Below are 16,456 nucleotides of genomic sequence, written 5' to 3'. Positions count from 1 at the left end.
TGACCACCGCCAGTGGGCTGATATCGCCTCCAACCGTGCATCTTGGCGCTGCACAGTTCGGCGGGCAGCAACCTCCTTTGAAGAAAACCGCAGAGCCCAGTGACAAAAGACAAAGGAGGAAAAACCCAACCCCAACCCACCAATTTTCCCTTGCAACCGCGCCTGCCTGTCCCACATCGGACTTGTCAGTCACCAACGAGCCTGCAGCAGACGTGGACATACCCCTCCATAAATCTTCGTCCGCGAAGCCAAGCCAAAGAGTCTAGTAAACCTCCAAATTGCCTACAATACACTAAAATCTTTCTTCGATTAGGTGATTAATCTGATCGATTAGTCTGATCAGTGTTCTATATAACCTGCACATGCCTCCCTACTTTTGTATTTTGTTTCCTGAGCAATAATTAACAGTATTATGCCATGCCATACTTGCATTCTGGCCTTGTATGAATCATGTACCAGAAGACCTCGATCCCTCTGCATCTGCGCTCTTCAACCTTTCACGTTGTGCTTTTTTAAACAATGTTCCTAGCCAAGGTGCATACTTACACAGTTGTTTATGTTACATCCATTTGCTACACCTTTGCCACTTCCTAGTGCCCACTTTGCAATATATTTTCCTGCTAACCTTTGGGGCAAATTTAGCAATTCATCCCAGTGGATTGGAAGACGGCAAATGTCACCCCACCATTCAAAATAGGAGGTAGGCAAAAGGCACGGAACTATAGGCCAGTTAGTTTAATGATAGGTTCAAGCATCAACTTCAGCTGTTAAGGAAGAAAGAACAAGGCCAAATTGGATCCTTCAGACATTCGCAGTATGGATTCAGCAAAGGCAGGTCTGTTTGAAGATGTATCGAGCATGGTAGCTCGGAGCAGATGGATTTCCAGAAGGTGGTCGATAAGGTGCTGCATGAAAGTCTTATACATAAGATAAGGATGCGTAGAGTTGGTGTGATGTATTAGCGTGGATAGAGGATTGGTTAATCAATAGAAAGCAGAGAGTTGGCAATCAGTGGTGAGCGAGATACCACAGGGATCGGTGCTGTGCCTGCAACTGTTCGTGATGTACATTCATGATCTGGAAGAGAGGACAGAGTGGAGTGTATCTAAACTTGCTGATGACACAAAATTGAGTGAAAAGGCAAATTGTTCAGAGGTTAAGAGTCTGCAGAGACATATATAGGTTAAGTGAGTGAGCAAGGGTCTGGCAGATGGAGTACAATGTTGTTAAGTGTGAGGTTATTAACTTTGGGTAGAAAAATAGAAGAGCAGATTATTATTTAAATGACAATAGATTGCACCTTGTTGCTGTGCAGAAGGACTTTGGAGTGCTTATGCATGAATCTCAAAAGGTTGGTTTGTAGGTGCAGCAGGCTATCAAGAAGGCACATGGAATGTTAACCTTCATTGTTAGAGGGTTTGAATTTGGGAGCAGGAAGTATTATGCTACAACTGTGGAAGGCACTGGTGAGGCTGCATCTGGAGTAATGCGTACAATTCTGGTCTTTCTTGAAGGATGTATTTGCTCTCAAGGTGAAGAAAGGCAAGATTCATCTGGAATTTAGAAGAATGAGTGGGGATCTTATAAAAAGGTATATAATTATGAAAGGCATGGATAAGGTAGAGTTGTTTCCATTGGTGGGAGACTAGAACTAAAGACATAGGCTCAAGATTCAGGATAGAGATGAGGAAGAATTTCTTTTCCCAGAGGGTGGTGAATCTGTGGGATTTGCTGTGCATTGAAGCAGTGGAGGCTACCTCAGTAAATATATTTAAGACCAGGTTGGGTAGATTTTTACACAGAGGAATTAAGGGAAATGGCAGCCTCGATCTCATTGAATAGCGGAGCAGGCTCAAAAGGCCATATGGCTTACTCCATCTATTTATGTTCTTCTGTAGCTTTTGGTGCTTTCATGTCATTTCATCAATTGTGAAAAGTGAGGCCTCAGGACTGACCCAAATGCCAAACCATGCATTTTGCCAACCAGAGACTCACTTAAGCCTACTGTCTCCTGTTGGTCATTGACACACCATTAATACGCTGAAACAAAAAAATTGCTACTGCCATAAATCAAATTATTTCTTTTAAATATATGGTTCTTTAATCACAAAACAACTCATACTATAGCATATATTCTGATTTTTTTTAAGCAATCCATGTCATATTGCAATTTTATTGAAAAATCACCAACTCTACCCATAATTAAGATAATGGAATGTACATTATATCCCATCATTAATACCACAAAAATATATTATTACAGGACTGAAAATGCTTTAAATTATATGGTAGAATTTGTGTAAATTTGCATTTCTGTAGGTCAGGTCATGTGTAACCCAGAGAGCCCTGTAATGTCTATTCTTGCCCTATTTAGAGGATATTGGTTCAATTAAATTGAAAAATCTGGAAGAACTGATTGCAGCAAAAATGACAGATGCAGTTCTGCAGGTGAAAACTTGCATTTTAATGAAATGGCTTAGATTCTCATCTCCACTGCAGGACAATCTCTGGTACAGCTGTCATAAGCTTTCTATTCAAAAAAGGGTAAGCAGATTGTGTAACATGTAACTACTTTTAAGTACAGTCACAAAGACAGAATACTCAGTTAAGATTGGCAGATCTTTGAATGTTGAGGGGATCAAGTGATGGTAATTGGCCAGGAAAGCGAATGGCATGACTTCATTGAATGGTGGAGCTGGATTGAAGAACTGCACAGGCAACTATGTTGTTATATAAGACCAGTATAATTGTACATGGCAAGTAATGCTCAGTAATAGCCTTTAGTTGAAGTCAGTGTATGTGAGGCAAACTGAACTGCTTGGGACTTTTAAAAATTGTTTCAATTCTCATTTTACACACTTGTACAATTTCAGTATTATCCTGAAGAGTTGATCTGTTATTCCTACTGTGCGGTGATACTCGAGAGGGTTCTTTAGCTTAGCTTCGCGGATGAAGATTTATGGAGGGGTAATGTCCACGTCAGCTGCAGGCTCGTTTGTGGCTGACAAGTCCGATGCGGGACAGGCAGACACGGTTGCAGGGGAAAATTGGTTGGTTGGGGTTGGGTGTTGGGTTTTTCCTCCTTTGTCTTTTGTCAGTGAGGTGGGCTCTGCGGTCTTCTTCAAAGGAGGTTACTGCCCGCCAAATTGTGAGGCGCCAAGATGCACGGTTGGAGGTGACATCAGCCCACTGGCGGTGGTCAATGTGGTAGGCACCAAGAGATTTCTTTAGGCAGTCCTTGTACCTTTTCTTTGGTGCACCTCTGTCTCAGTGGCCAGTGGAGAGCTCGCCATAGAACACGATCTTGGGAAGGCGATGGTCCTCCATTCTGGAGATGTGACCTACCCAGCGCAGTTTGATCTTCAGCAGCGTGGATTCGATGCTGTCGGCCTCTGCCATCTCGAGTACTTCGATGTTGGTGATGAAGTCGCTCCAATGAATGTTGAGGATGGAACGGAGACAACGTTGGTGGAAGCGTTCTAGGAGCCGTAGGTGATGCCAGTAGAGGACCCATGATTCGGAGCCGAACAGGAGTGTGGGTATGACAACGGCTCTGTATACGCTAATCTTCGTGAGATTTGTCAGTTGGTTGTTTTTCCAGACTCGTGTAGTCTTCCAAAGGCGCTATTTGCCTTGGCGAGTCTGTTGTCTATCCTTGCATCCGATAAAATGGTGCAGCCGAAATAGGTAAACTGGTTGACTGTTTTGAGTTTTGTGTGCCCAATGGAGATGTGGGGGGGCTGGTAGTCATGGTGGGGAGCTGGCTGGAGTCAGGTGCAGGCTCGTTTGTGGCTGACAAGTCTGATGCGGCACAGTAGGAATAACAGATCAACTCTTCAGGATAATACTGAAATTGTACAAGTGTGTAAAATGAGAATTGAAACAATTTTTAAAAGTCCCAAGCAGTTCAGTTTGCCTCACATACACTGACTTCAACTAAAGGCTATTACTGAGCATTACTTGCCATGTACAATTATACTGGTCTTATATAACAACATAGTTGCCTGTGCAGTTCTTCAATCCAGCTCCACCATTCAATGAAGTCATGCCATTCGCTTTCCTGGCCAATTACCATCACTTGATCCCCTCAACATTCAAAGATCTGCCAATCTTGACTGAGTATTCTGTCTTTGTGACTGTACTTAAAAGTAGTAATATGTTACACAATCTGCTTACCCTTTTTTGAATAGAAAGCTTATGACAGCTGTACCAGAGATTGTCCTGCAGTGGAGATGAGAATCCACGCTGCTGAAGATCAGTTTTCTTCAGGCTGACTTCCAGGCCAAACATTTTGGCAGTTTCTGCAAAACAGGACGTCAAGCACTGGAGAGCATCGTCTGCAAAGAGTAGTTCACGGACAAGTTGCTCTTGTGTCTTGGTGTGAGCTTGCAGGCGCCTCAGATTGAAGAGACTGCCATCCGCGCGGTACCGGATGTAAACAGCGTCTTCATTGTTGAGGTCTTTCATGGCTTGTTTCAGCATCATATTATATGATGAATTAACCTCCTACTGAAGGTACTTGCTATTTTTAACATGTCAAAATACTGACGTGGGTTTTGTAAATATTTTCAGATTGTTAGTTTAACCCAATGAAACAATTCATAAAATAAGTGATTCATTTATCATTGCACATTTGAAAGTTTATTTCCAACTCTTGTTTGTATAATAATTCAGCCTGAGACTTTTCTTGTAGAGGTGTATTAAACAAAGGTATCAATGATCTGGCATATTTACAAGTTACTGCTGCAAACTGCAAGTATTAGCCTTTCATTCACCATTTCCTTTTTGAAAAGTAACAATGAGTTTTCCGGATTTAAAGTTAAGGTTTAAAGCATTAACTTTTTTTTGCTGCAAACATTGCCACAAAAGATAAAAGTTAATGCTAATGAAATATTCCTTCATTATCATTCTGTGCCAGAAGAGTTTATCTGCTGAAACTAGTGATCAATGTATGGCATGGCTTCAAAGGCAAAGTCCACTGGGCAGTCAGTCACATCAGCTGGCAAGGCATTCACTGGTTGCGTTTTGTCGACTGGAATCGGAGAATCTGCAGGGGGATGAAAAGTGGGAAAAGACAGAATAACAGCGCATTATGAGGGATTAATTTTGGTGAGGTTACTGTTGTACTGAATGACAGTGGGAGAAGAAATGGGTTTATAATTATTTAGTTACCACAAGGTAAGCTAACCAATTAGATATAAAATTGACTTGGAGTTGAAGGATTGTATTGGAAGCATTGAGTTATGGGTTACAGGGATTAGTACTGGGTCCATTGACGACATTGTTCGTATAAATGGCAACGGATTCCTTTTTAATCAGCCACTCCAGTATCTTGCCGAAGAAACTTGCCCCCTCAGGGTTCTCCAGATGATGACCTCTTTCTTTCAGATCACCACACAATTCCTTTTTGTTTCTTTTATTCCAAGTGAAACATTAGACAGCCAGTCCTCTCTTGCATGAACCACAAGGGCTTTGACCAGGCTGAAATAAGAACTCACAACCCGTCTTCCAAATGGGGTTTTCCACAAGCTTTCCAGCTTGTCCTGTTCCAGCCCCCGCTGCTGCTGCTGACTGTAGCACTGCAGAACTGAACACTCACTCTCTCTGAGAAAAAGCCTGTTTTACTCTCTCTGCTTGCAAAACCACATGACCCTCTTTGAACAGCAAGCAGCCCCCAGACAGCCTGTGGCTCCGAACAACAATCCATTAGTGAAGTCTCGTGCACTCTCCAAAGTTTTTGCAAAGGCCCCCAGGAGCCGCCATGTCTGGCTTGAGCAGAGCTCCAGTGTTTTAAATGAGATCTCTTTTCAAGTGTTTGTATGTGGCCTACACTTTAAAAAAAAAACTTGCCCTAATTTATCTCCCAAAAACATATCTATATACGATACAAACAACATAATCTGTCACAGTATTCTGTTACTCTCAAAATGAATCCTGACACTGCATTTGCTTTCTTTAATTCTGACCTAATGCAAGTTAACAGAAAAGGAATCTTGCAGGACTCCTGTTTAGAAAATTGTCTTTTGCTTTTATTCCTTCCACCAAAGTGCATGATCATAAACCTCTCTACCCTGTATTCCATCTGCCATTTTCTTGCCAAATCTATTGCCTAACCTGTCTAGGTTCTTCTACAGACTTGATGCATCCTCAATACCATTTTGCACAGCAGGTTTGCACTTGATACCAAAATGGAGAGTAGTTATCTGAGATTACAATTAGATAAACTGGGGCAGTGGACCAAGGAATGGCAAATAGAATTTAACTTGGACAAGTGTGAAGTGTTCTACTTTGAGAGGTTAAACCAGGGCTGGGCTTACTTAGTGAATGGTACGGCCCTTGAGAATGTTACAGTACAGAGACTTGTGTAGAGCTACGTAGATCCATATAAGTAGTGGCACAGGTAGATAGGATGGTGAAGAAATCATTTGAAACACTTTCCTTCATTGGTCAGGGCTTTGAGTACAGAAGCCGGGACATTGTGTTACAATTGTACAAGATGATCGTGAGAGGATTGTGTGCAGTTCTGGTCACCCAGGTTTTGGAAATATATCATTAACTTGGAAATGGTGCAGAAAAGATTCATTTACTGGGACTAGTGGACTTGAATTTTCATCAGAAGCTAGATAGGCTGGACTCTTCAACCTGGAGGTTGAGGAAGGACCTTGTATGGATAAAATTATGAAGGGCATAGATCAGGTAAATGGTTTTTTGGGAGGGTATGAATTGAAGATGAGAGGGGAAAGATTTAAAGGGTACTCTTTTCATACAGAAGAACTGGTATAGGCAAATCTAATTGTTAGACATTTAGAAAGGAATGAGGATAGGAAAAATTGAGAGGGTCTGGTATGGGGACATCACTACCCCGAACGTAAAACCCTGCAAAAGATAGTGGACACAGCCCAGCCCTTGGGCAAACCCCCCCCCCCCAATATCAAGAACATCTTCAGGGAATGCTGCATATGCTCTGTTTTCGCTGCTGACATCAGAAAAGAGCTATAGGTCAGCCTTTTCATAGTCGGCCACCACATGGAGGCCAGCTAAAAGCTGAATGAAAAGGTATTTTTTTCCTTTTCATTCGTATCCAGAAAACCCTGCTCCAATGTCCCCTTTCAGTCTGGAGGCCGTTGGGGTGTTGATGCATGAGGTGTGGCTACTGGTGCCATGATGTCATACATACTTTGTTACCCATAATTCCCCACACAGCTAGAACTGCTCTGCGTTTCCCAGAATGGTTCCAGTTGCGTGGGAGATTATGGGTCGGCAGACAGTCATTGCTCTGCCGTGTATTGAGGTGCTGGAGGGGCTGTTGCCGCCCGGCCACTGCTGCCCTGTTGGCCACCCCTGCCCTGAGGGGGCCATGGAGGAAGAGTGAGTGAGTGGGAGAGAGGAAAGTGAGATGGGTCGCAGGCTGACGGCATCACTGCAACGTCATCAGCCCGCCCCCTAGTCATCTTGCAGCGCCAGTACATTCATGAGGTCTGGTGAGTGCGCCGCTCCACCACTGACAATACCTTGGGGAGGGATTGGGGTCGGCGCCTTGGAGCCAGTCAGGAAGCATTCATGAAGATAAGTTTTCTGACGTGAGGGTGGAGCATATTTCCCTTAACGTTCAGATTTTTTTTGCTTTGAAAGAGCCTAATGTCATAAGATTTGCACCACCAGGTTCAGCTGCTACCCCTCCACCATCAGACTCCTCAGGGAAGTTTATTGATTTTTTTTTCTCTCTCGCAGTTTATTTATATTTCTTTATCTGTTTACATGTATTTTTTGAGTACAGTTTTTCGTTCCCAAGAAAAAAATCTTAGGGTTGTATGTGATCTCTTGTCTGGACTCTGACAATGAATCATCATGTGTTTCTCGAGGTCCATGGACCGAACCCATTGTTTCAGTCTCGTCCAGTCTTTTCCTTCCAATGCCCTCTGCCACTATTTCAAATCCCAAACTAGCTCACGTTCACCATTCATTCCACACTTCCAACCAACACCAGGATGGCTTCAGGCCCTCAGCTTCTCCTTCCACACCACCTCCAAACAGGGAACCAGTCACATTCCCTCCTCCACCATCTCTTTTGCCTGGCTAAATTCGTTCTCTCACTGAAAACCCCTCCTTTTCTACAAATTACGTCTGGAAGGAAAAATGGATCAGATTATTATTCAAATGGTGAAAGATTGCAGTCTGTTGCCCAGAAGGGTTTGGGTGGGATACTTATATATGAATTACAAAAGTTGCTTTGCAGGTGCAACAGGTTATCAGTGCAGCCCTTCATTGCTGGAGGGATTGAATTTAAGAGCAATGGTACGGGGTACCGGTGAGGCCACACCCAGGGTAATACATACAGTTCTGAAAGGAATAGTTAAGATAGATCCAGGAAAATCATTTTCACTGGTAGGCAAGAGTAGAACTAGGGAAGTTGATTGGATGTTAATTGTGGGAGAGTAACAGTGGCAGATTTTGGACATGGCATTTATTGTCCTTCACTCACTCCTTTGGCCCCGTTTATAGAGACGGAGTCCTATATAGTCTAGACAAGGTAAGTTTAAATGAGTAACAGGCCATTTTAGCCCACGAGTCTGTGCCACCCAATTAGACTCAATTAATCTACAAACCCTGGTAATTTTTTTTAGAAAAAAGAGAGTAGAACTAGGGAATAGTTTAGAACAGTAGAAGAGTAGAACAGGTACCTGCCTCAACCACCTCCTTCAGCAGCCCATTCCATAGACTGTGCCCTCTGCATCATAAAAGTTATCAATTAGGTCCTTGTTGAATCTCTTCCCCCCCCCCCCCCCCCCCCCCCCACCCCAACCTACATTCTCTGGTTACTGATTCCTCTACTCTTGAGCAAAACTTTCTGCTTTCACCCAGTCTTATCCTCTCATGATTTTATGTTTCTCTGAGATTACCCCTCATTCTCCTGTGCCCTAAACTGCTAAACCTCTCTACCTGTAGCTCAGGTTCCTTGTAAATCTCTGCACTCTTTCCCATAGTAGTGACCAAATAGAGCCTCACCAGCTCCAACATATCCTCCCAACTTCAACACGATCCGATGAAGGCCAATGTGTCAAAAGCAGTTTTAATTACCCTAACTGTGACACTTTTCTCAATGCACGGTGTACGTATACACATAGATCCCTCTGCTCTACATCACTCCCCAGATCCCATTCATTATGTAGGTCCTATCCACATTAGACCTCCCAAAATGCAACACTTCACCCATTTCTCTGTATTAAATTCTGTTAACCATTCCTCTGCCCAACGTAGTTAAGATTCTGCTGCTATCTTTAGCAACAGTCTTCACTCTATAATACCAGGCACTTTAGGGTCAGCCACAAACTTGCTAATCATACTATGTATGTTTTCAACTTGATCATTGATAAAGATGACAAACAGCAATGGCCCAACACTGAACACTGTGACACACCACTAGTCACACCTTCCTGTCTGAAAAACAACCTTTCTTGTCATCAGTATTTGAGTATCTTAAAAAAAAATACTCAATTAAATTAGACTTCCCAGTTTTAAACTAAACTGATTATCCCTCATCAGCTTTGTCCATCCTAGTCTTCTCCCTCAGAATGTTCCCTAGATACTTACCAACCACAGATGCAAGGCTCATTCGCTTGTAGTTCCAAGGATTTTCCCTGCAGCCTTTCTTGAATAGAGGCACAACATTTGCCACCATCCAGTCTTATGTCACTTAATGACTCAAAAATCTCAGCCAGGGCACCAACAATTTCCTCTAGTTTCCCAGTGTCCTTGGATATATCTGATCAAGCCCAGGAGATCATACACATCAGGACCTGTAGCACCTCCCCAACTATAATATTAACTGATCAAGACATGACTATTGATTGCCCCAAGTTCCCCAATACCTATGACTTTCTACACAGTTAAAAGAGAAGTACTTGTTGAGGACTTTGCCTCCACATTGATTCCACAGTGGTCCCATTTTTTTTTTTTACCTTTTATGTACTTTTAAAATTTCTTGGGATTATCCTCAATGTTATCTATCAGAGCTATCTCCTTTGCCCTCCTGACTTCCTTAGTTCCTAAAACTCCTGCAAGTACACATGATCCCAGCTGCAGATACTGGTCCTAAACCCCTTGCTCTTCAAGAGAGCCTGAATGTCTGACCCTTCAATCCAACAGGAACATTTGTGTCCTGGATTCTTGTCAACGCACTTTTAAAACCATCCAATTTTTATGATCATCTTCATTCAAACAGCCTGTTCAAATCAACTAGCTAGTTCTTGTATTACACCTTCAAAATTGGCTTTACCCTAATTTCGAATTTTAACTCGTGGTCCTACCCTGTGTCGCTCCATAACTATCTTAAACCTAATTGAACAATGGTCACTGGTGCCCAAAGGCTCATCCATTGCCCTTCCCCATTTCTGAAGACTAGATTAATGTTCTCTTCCCTGTGGGAACCTCTACATATTTTGAGAACACATTTGACAAATTCCACTTTGTCTAAATCTTTTACACTGGATTTCTAATCAATATTTGGAAAGTTAACATCCTCTACTATGTCAAACTTAATTAACTTACAGCAGGCAGCAATCTCCTGGCATATTTGCTCCTCTAATTCCTGATGACTACTTGGAAGCCTGTAGTCCACTCCCAACAAGGCGATTATGCCTTTTTGTTCCTTTTCCCCCACCCATATAACCTCACTAGCTGATCCAGGTGTATTGTCACCTCTGACGTGGCAGTGATATCGTTCTTTATCAATAGTGCAACACCCTTGGTTCTTTTCACCCACCCCCCCTCTTTTCTGAAGCAATTGTACCCTGGAATGTTGACCTGCCAGTTCTGCCCCTTCTCCTGCTGTTAGATGTTCCATTGTTTTAATCAATCTCTTGCTTTCCACCCTACAACCATCCCCTTGTTCTTGCCACCTTTCGCATTGCTGATGAAAGATCATCCACTTTTGACATTAACTTTGTTTCTCTCTCCACAGATGCTGAACATTATTTAGTTTTATATCATTTGTTATGGTTCAATTAATATTACATCATACAAATTACAATTTGAAGGAAACGTTTGCCTGTGGAGCATTCCTCATAGTTTCACATTTTGGATCTCCTTGTATCCTCTCTGGATCTTTGGACTAATTGAAGAATACTTTGCTTTGTTTATCCAACAACTATGTTATGGTGAGCTAGACAGACCCAACTCTTTACTTGTCAAATCTTATATTTTCCTCAGCAGTGAATCAAATTGAACATGAGTGGAAAGCCAAAGGATCCCCTGGTTTTCAGTTCCTCTTTTGGCAGTTCTACATTATCTGTTGGCCCTTTTACACTAACCTTTTAAAAAAAAAGGTATTTAACCACTTCACTTGCCTGTGTGAATGCAATGGATGCGGGATGGAGGAGTCATTTTCATCCCAGTAATTGTTCGGCAAGGTAGGTAGTATCAGAACCAATGTGTTTCCCATCAGCTCCTGTCTAAAAGGCTTACCTGCTGTACTGGGAGGCCAGGTTCCTATGGAAAAGGTCACACTGACCTGGCTTTTCTTGGTTCACTGTGAACGACCCGAGCTGGCTTTAAACACGGGTCATTCACATGTCAAATAAATGGTGTACTTGATTCAGATTATCCTGACATCCACTTCCTCTTCAAATATACCCAAAGGTCTAACCCCCCACAACCCTCTACAAACTTCTTCAGGGATATATTTTTATACAATCTAGCAGCTGATTTTAAATGGCTGATCACAAGGACTCAAAAATTAAGAGAGCAATTTGCAAGTGTACCTAGGGATGCACAAATCCAGCCTCTTTTGACCACGTAAAACCATTAGTACCTGCACAGGTTGGACGGGGTCTGTTACAATGCAAGTTATGTTGAACGAAGGATTCAGTCATCCATGATAGAACATCACTGCAATATTTAATCTGCAGAAATATTTAAAGATAAAATTAAGTGCAGCTGTTATTGTGGTTTCATTTAAACACATTGGTGCAATTATCAAAATGAAGCATTTCATCTGGGATTTTGATTGAAGAGCTGCAACAATGGATTAATGGAACACCAATCATAGATATGAATTATTTAGCAAGCTGGAATGGATCTCTAGAGAGAGAAAGGACCAACTTGAAACATGAACTTTTCCTCCTTTTCTCCAGAGATGCTGACTGACCGACTGATAATTTCCAGCATTTTCTATTTCAGATTTACAGCAGCTACAGTATTTTACTACTCCATTTTCATCTTTCTGAACTTTATTGATGTGATGCTGTTAATGTTGCCTGCTGTTGGAAGATTGAATTCCAGTGTCCAACACTGCTGTTTTATATTAATGTTTGACTTGTGCATTTTCACATTTTAAAAACATTAAAAAGTGGTTGGGCATGGTGTTTTACTGATTTATAAGTTACCAAGCTGAGTAAAATGTCAAGTGCAAAAAAAAAAATCAAGATTAAAAGTATTCTTGATTTCAAAGTGATGTGCTCTATGAACACTTGGTTAGAAACATGTTAGGTAGTGTTCAGTGACATGGTTATTTTACAGTAATTAATCCATTACCAAAGTAATCACTACTGCTGTAATTCCAATAGTTTGCTTTTCAACAAAAAGGTAAAATAACAAAAAAAACCCAAGGGAAGGGCAGACCATTGGCTCAGATTATTTTTGGACCTACCTTTGTCTCAAGAGTTAAAAGGCGTTTTTCATTCTCTTGCAGTCCACTTATGGATTTAAGTAGTGAATCTACCCTAAAAGAAACAAATTGTCCCATTATATTAAAGAGCACAATTGAGTACTTGCTAGTTAGCTGCATTAATTTGCAGATGCTTCCTTACACCAGAAGACCAATGTGTTTCAGGCAAACCAAAGTGTGCCTTTCGCTGACTCAATCTTCCAACAGCAGTTTGGGTCTCAGGACTGATGTTTTCTTTAAAATATCGAAAAAGTAAACATTTTTGATGAATGCATTACAAATGCATGGTTCTCATAACATTTCTAATGTTGGCCAGTTAGTTGATACACGATTCATTTTCATGCACATACCCCAGGCAAGCTGGGCAGTGGGAAAATAGATCAGCTAATGATTAAATGGCAGGGAAGACTCAATGAGCCAAATAACCTGTTTCTGCTCTGTCTTATGATTGTATTGCTAAACTCGTGGGCTGCTGGGATAATATCAATCAGTTGTTCCACACTGGACCCAGTCCCTCAATGGCCAGAAAGACTTCACTATTTTTTGTAAGGTGGTTTATATAAATGTTTCCACTCTGACGCTGCAGCAAAACACAGAATTTTGTGACTTGTTCATGACGATAAATTCTGATTCTCAAAGCCTTTGCGCTGGCTGCACCAAGCTTCAATGCATCCCCTAGCACAATTCCCTGCAACCTGCAATGAGCTAGTCAGCAATCTTCCCGCCAGACCTCATGCTGTACTAGACAGCCAACGAGCTTCAGGCAGACCAAAGAGTCTCTTTTACCAAGGTGATGATCTTCAGCTGTACTTGATGTCCATCCCTGTATGTCCCTGGAAAGAGGCCTCTGATCAGAGGGCACGCATCCTTGTCCAGACAACTAACCTACCCTTATTGCAGCCCTCCTGAGGGTGATATCCATTGGGAGTAAAATTCTGTCCAGACAGTGACGAACCCTGTCACTGCCAGCTATGCTAAGCCTTGAGTCCTGGCAAGGAAGCACTGTGACAGATACATTGGGCACATTGCTTAGGTGTCAAACCACGTTTTTCATTACACTTACTTGGTTGAGGTTTTCTTCAGTCTTTCAGTACTGCTTTCTCTTTTCTCCTTAGCCAAATTGGCAAGATAATTCTCTTTTTGTACAGATTCCCAGATCATGATTTTCTGGTCCAAACTCTCTGGTAATTTTTTTTCTGGAAGAGAAGCATGAAGCAACACTTTTTTAAAGATAATTTATTAGTTAAAATTAAAAGCCTTGAGTTGCATGCCTTCTCGCTTCCCTTGAAGTGTTGAATCACGGAACAAGGTGCAGGAGTGAACACAGCTTAGGACATCACTGGCAAAACCATTGAGAACATCTACAGGGAAAGCTGCCATTGGAGAGCAGCAGCATCATCAAGGGTCCACACCACCCAGCCCACACTCTGTTCTCGCTGCTGCCATCAGGAAAGAGGTGTAGGTGCCACAAGACTCACACCACCAGGTTCAGGAACAGCTGCCACCCCTCCAACATCAGACTCCTCAACCACAAATTCAATCAGGGACTCTTTTAACAACTCTTACTTGTGCGCTTTATTGATTTTTTTAAATTTGTATTTCAGTTTGTTTACATTTTCTTTATTTGTTTACAAGCTGCATTATCAGTGGTGATTCTGCCTCACCTGCAAGAAAAAAAGAATCTCAGGGTTGTATGTGATGTCTTGTATGTTCTCTGACAATAAATCTAAAATCTAATGTGTAGGTTTCAGTGGCAACATTCAATATTTGAACCTCACATGAGGATATACAATGGGCTTGGTGAGAGAAGATCATGCGATTGGACCTTGCCCTGCCCTTGGTACACATACCAGGAGGAGGGCAACTTACCAAAATGCTCTTGCTTGTGCTGTGCTTCCTTAATAATCCTTCTTATGAAAAGATTCAAGTGGCTGATGATGATGAAGGGTGGAGCCAGTGCAGGCCGACTGTGATACTCAACTATCAGATTGTAGCGCTGGAATTTCCAAAATATGTCAGTGTTTCCTTGTACAACCTGGAAGGTATAACTGAGGGGAAAAGAAAGAAGCAAAACAATCCAGATTAACCCTCCTGTGTACTAAACATTGTTGAAGCTTGCACTTCCTGACTGCTGCACGTGAATTGCATGATGTCGTCAGTCTGCAGAGCTGGAGGCCACATTTGGTGTCGTGATATGCAAGATATCAGCCATATATCTGCTTCAGTTTTGAGCACAACGGGTCAGTATGGCCAAATGAACCAGTAAAGAATTTGGTGCACCCGTCTCTGTGTGGAGAGAATTTCATTCGCTTGAGGTAACCATATTTCAGATGCATGTTTACTTCCCAGTTGCAACCATCTCAAATGGAAAAATTAAGGTTATTCCTTTGCTCAAGATGCAGATGGGGAGAGAGGTGGTGGATTTAACTTCGTGGCCTACCTGCTTCTCCCTCGTCTTTGAACCGTCAACCTGGAGTTTTATCCACCAGTTTTATCCAAAGGTTGAGGTGGGAGATCAGCAGAATCACTGACCTAAATCTTTTAACTTTTGTCTCTGATGAACAGGCCATTTAATTACTTATGTCCAGTCCCAATCTAACATCCATTGAGGGTTTGCAAAGCAAAATAATTTTAATTGGTTTCTGAGGATACTACAATCAAATATTAAGATGTGCCACAATAAAAGCCGAAATCACTGCACTCAGTAGAGTAAGTAATTTTAATGAAGGGTCTTCAACCTGAAATGGAATTCAGTTTCTCTCACCACAGATGATACCTGACTCATTTTCTGTTCCCAGCATTTAGTGTTTTTGTTTCAATTTTGTGAAACAGCATTTTTTTGCATTTCATTGAGGTGTTGCATTAACTGCTTGGCAATGAGCTGCCGTTGCCTTGCAAACTATCTGTTAATGTTGCTTCATAAATCTACCAGAAGAGGGCAAGTTGACGGATGGATTGCCCAATAAAATTTTCCAATGACAAACCCATTAATAATGTTTATTCATTGAAATGTTCTTAGGCATATATGGTTTATCAGAGCAATTGGCTTACTAAACATCTTCCCAGTTCATGAACATACCAGTTTCAAGAGTGATAGTATCTAATCTAATCTAATCCCTCAATTGTCCATCACAGGACCAAGACATGTTATTTTTCTTGCATTGATTCAGTTAACAATGTGTACAATTGCAACTAACCACAACCAATGAAGTTTGGAATCTATCTGGACAACAATCTGGTTCACTAATGTACATCAGGAAAGGATATCTTACTCAGTCTGATTTCTACATGACTGCAGACTCACTCCATTGTGATTGATCCTTAAAAGACCTTTGAAATGGCCTTGAAAGCCACACAGTTGTGCACATCTTAAAGACAGCTTGAGTGGTGATAACAGTGACATACAAATGCCAAAAAAAAAAGACATTCTTTATGTTTAACCTCTTTTACCATACAAACTAATCAATTTATGCCACTGAGTATATTTGCATTTAGAGAGAGTAATTTTGACTTTACATTTTTTTTTGGAGCAATTGCCCATCACCCATTTCCCCCCCAACATTCCTCATTGAAAGAATAATAAAGCATGAGGTAAAATAACTCTTATGTGAATCAATGCACATACAGTACAGTTTGGCCCTCGAGTCCATGCCGTCCAATTTAAACTCCATTAACATACACCCTCGGTACATTTTGAATGGTGGGAGGAAACCGGAACCCCCAGAAATAATTCCAACAGGAATAAAATTATTTTAACAATTTGAACACCTGTGATAGAACATTGAAAAATGC

General features: G+C 41.6%; 1 protein-coding gene across 1 annotated transcript in view; it reads right to left on the bottom strand.

Moving 5' to 3' along the window:
• Window positions 1-4,618: 4,618 nt before the first annotated feature.
• Window positions 4,619-16,456, bottom strand: part of trpm5 (transient receptor potential cation channel, subfamily M, member 5) — an 88,404-nt gene continuing 76,566 nt past the window's right edge. The window contains exons 22-26 of the mRNA XM_069896695.1: window positions 14,534-14,712; window positions 13,728-13,860; window positions 12,647-12,719; window positions 11,810-11,900; window positions 4,619-5,047 (exon numbers count right to left, since the gene is read on the bottom strand). Of these exons, the coding sequence (XP_069752796.1) occupies window positions 4,938-5,047; window positions 11,810-11,900; window positions 12,647-12,719; window positions 13,728-13,860; window positions 14,534-14,712 (586 nt within the window). The 3' untranslated portion in view covers window positions 4,619-4,937. The remainder of the gene's footprint in view (window positions 5,048-11,809; window positions 11,901-12,646; window positions 12,720-13,727; window positions 13,861-14,533; window positions 14,713-16,456) is intronic.

This window comes from Narcine bancroftii, chromosome 1 (assembly GCF_036971445.1).
Source record: "Narcine bancroftii isolate sNarBan1 chromosome 1, sNarBan1.hap1, whole genome shotgun sequence".
NCBI classification, from domain to species: domain Eukaryota; kingdom Metazoa; phylum Chordata; class Chondrichthyes; order Torpediniformes; family Narcinidae; genus Narcine; species Narcine bancroftii.
This window is presented reverse-complemented; position numbering and strand designations above follow the sequence as displayed.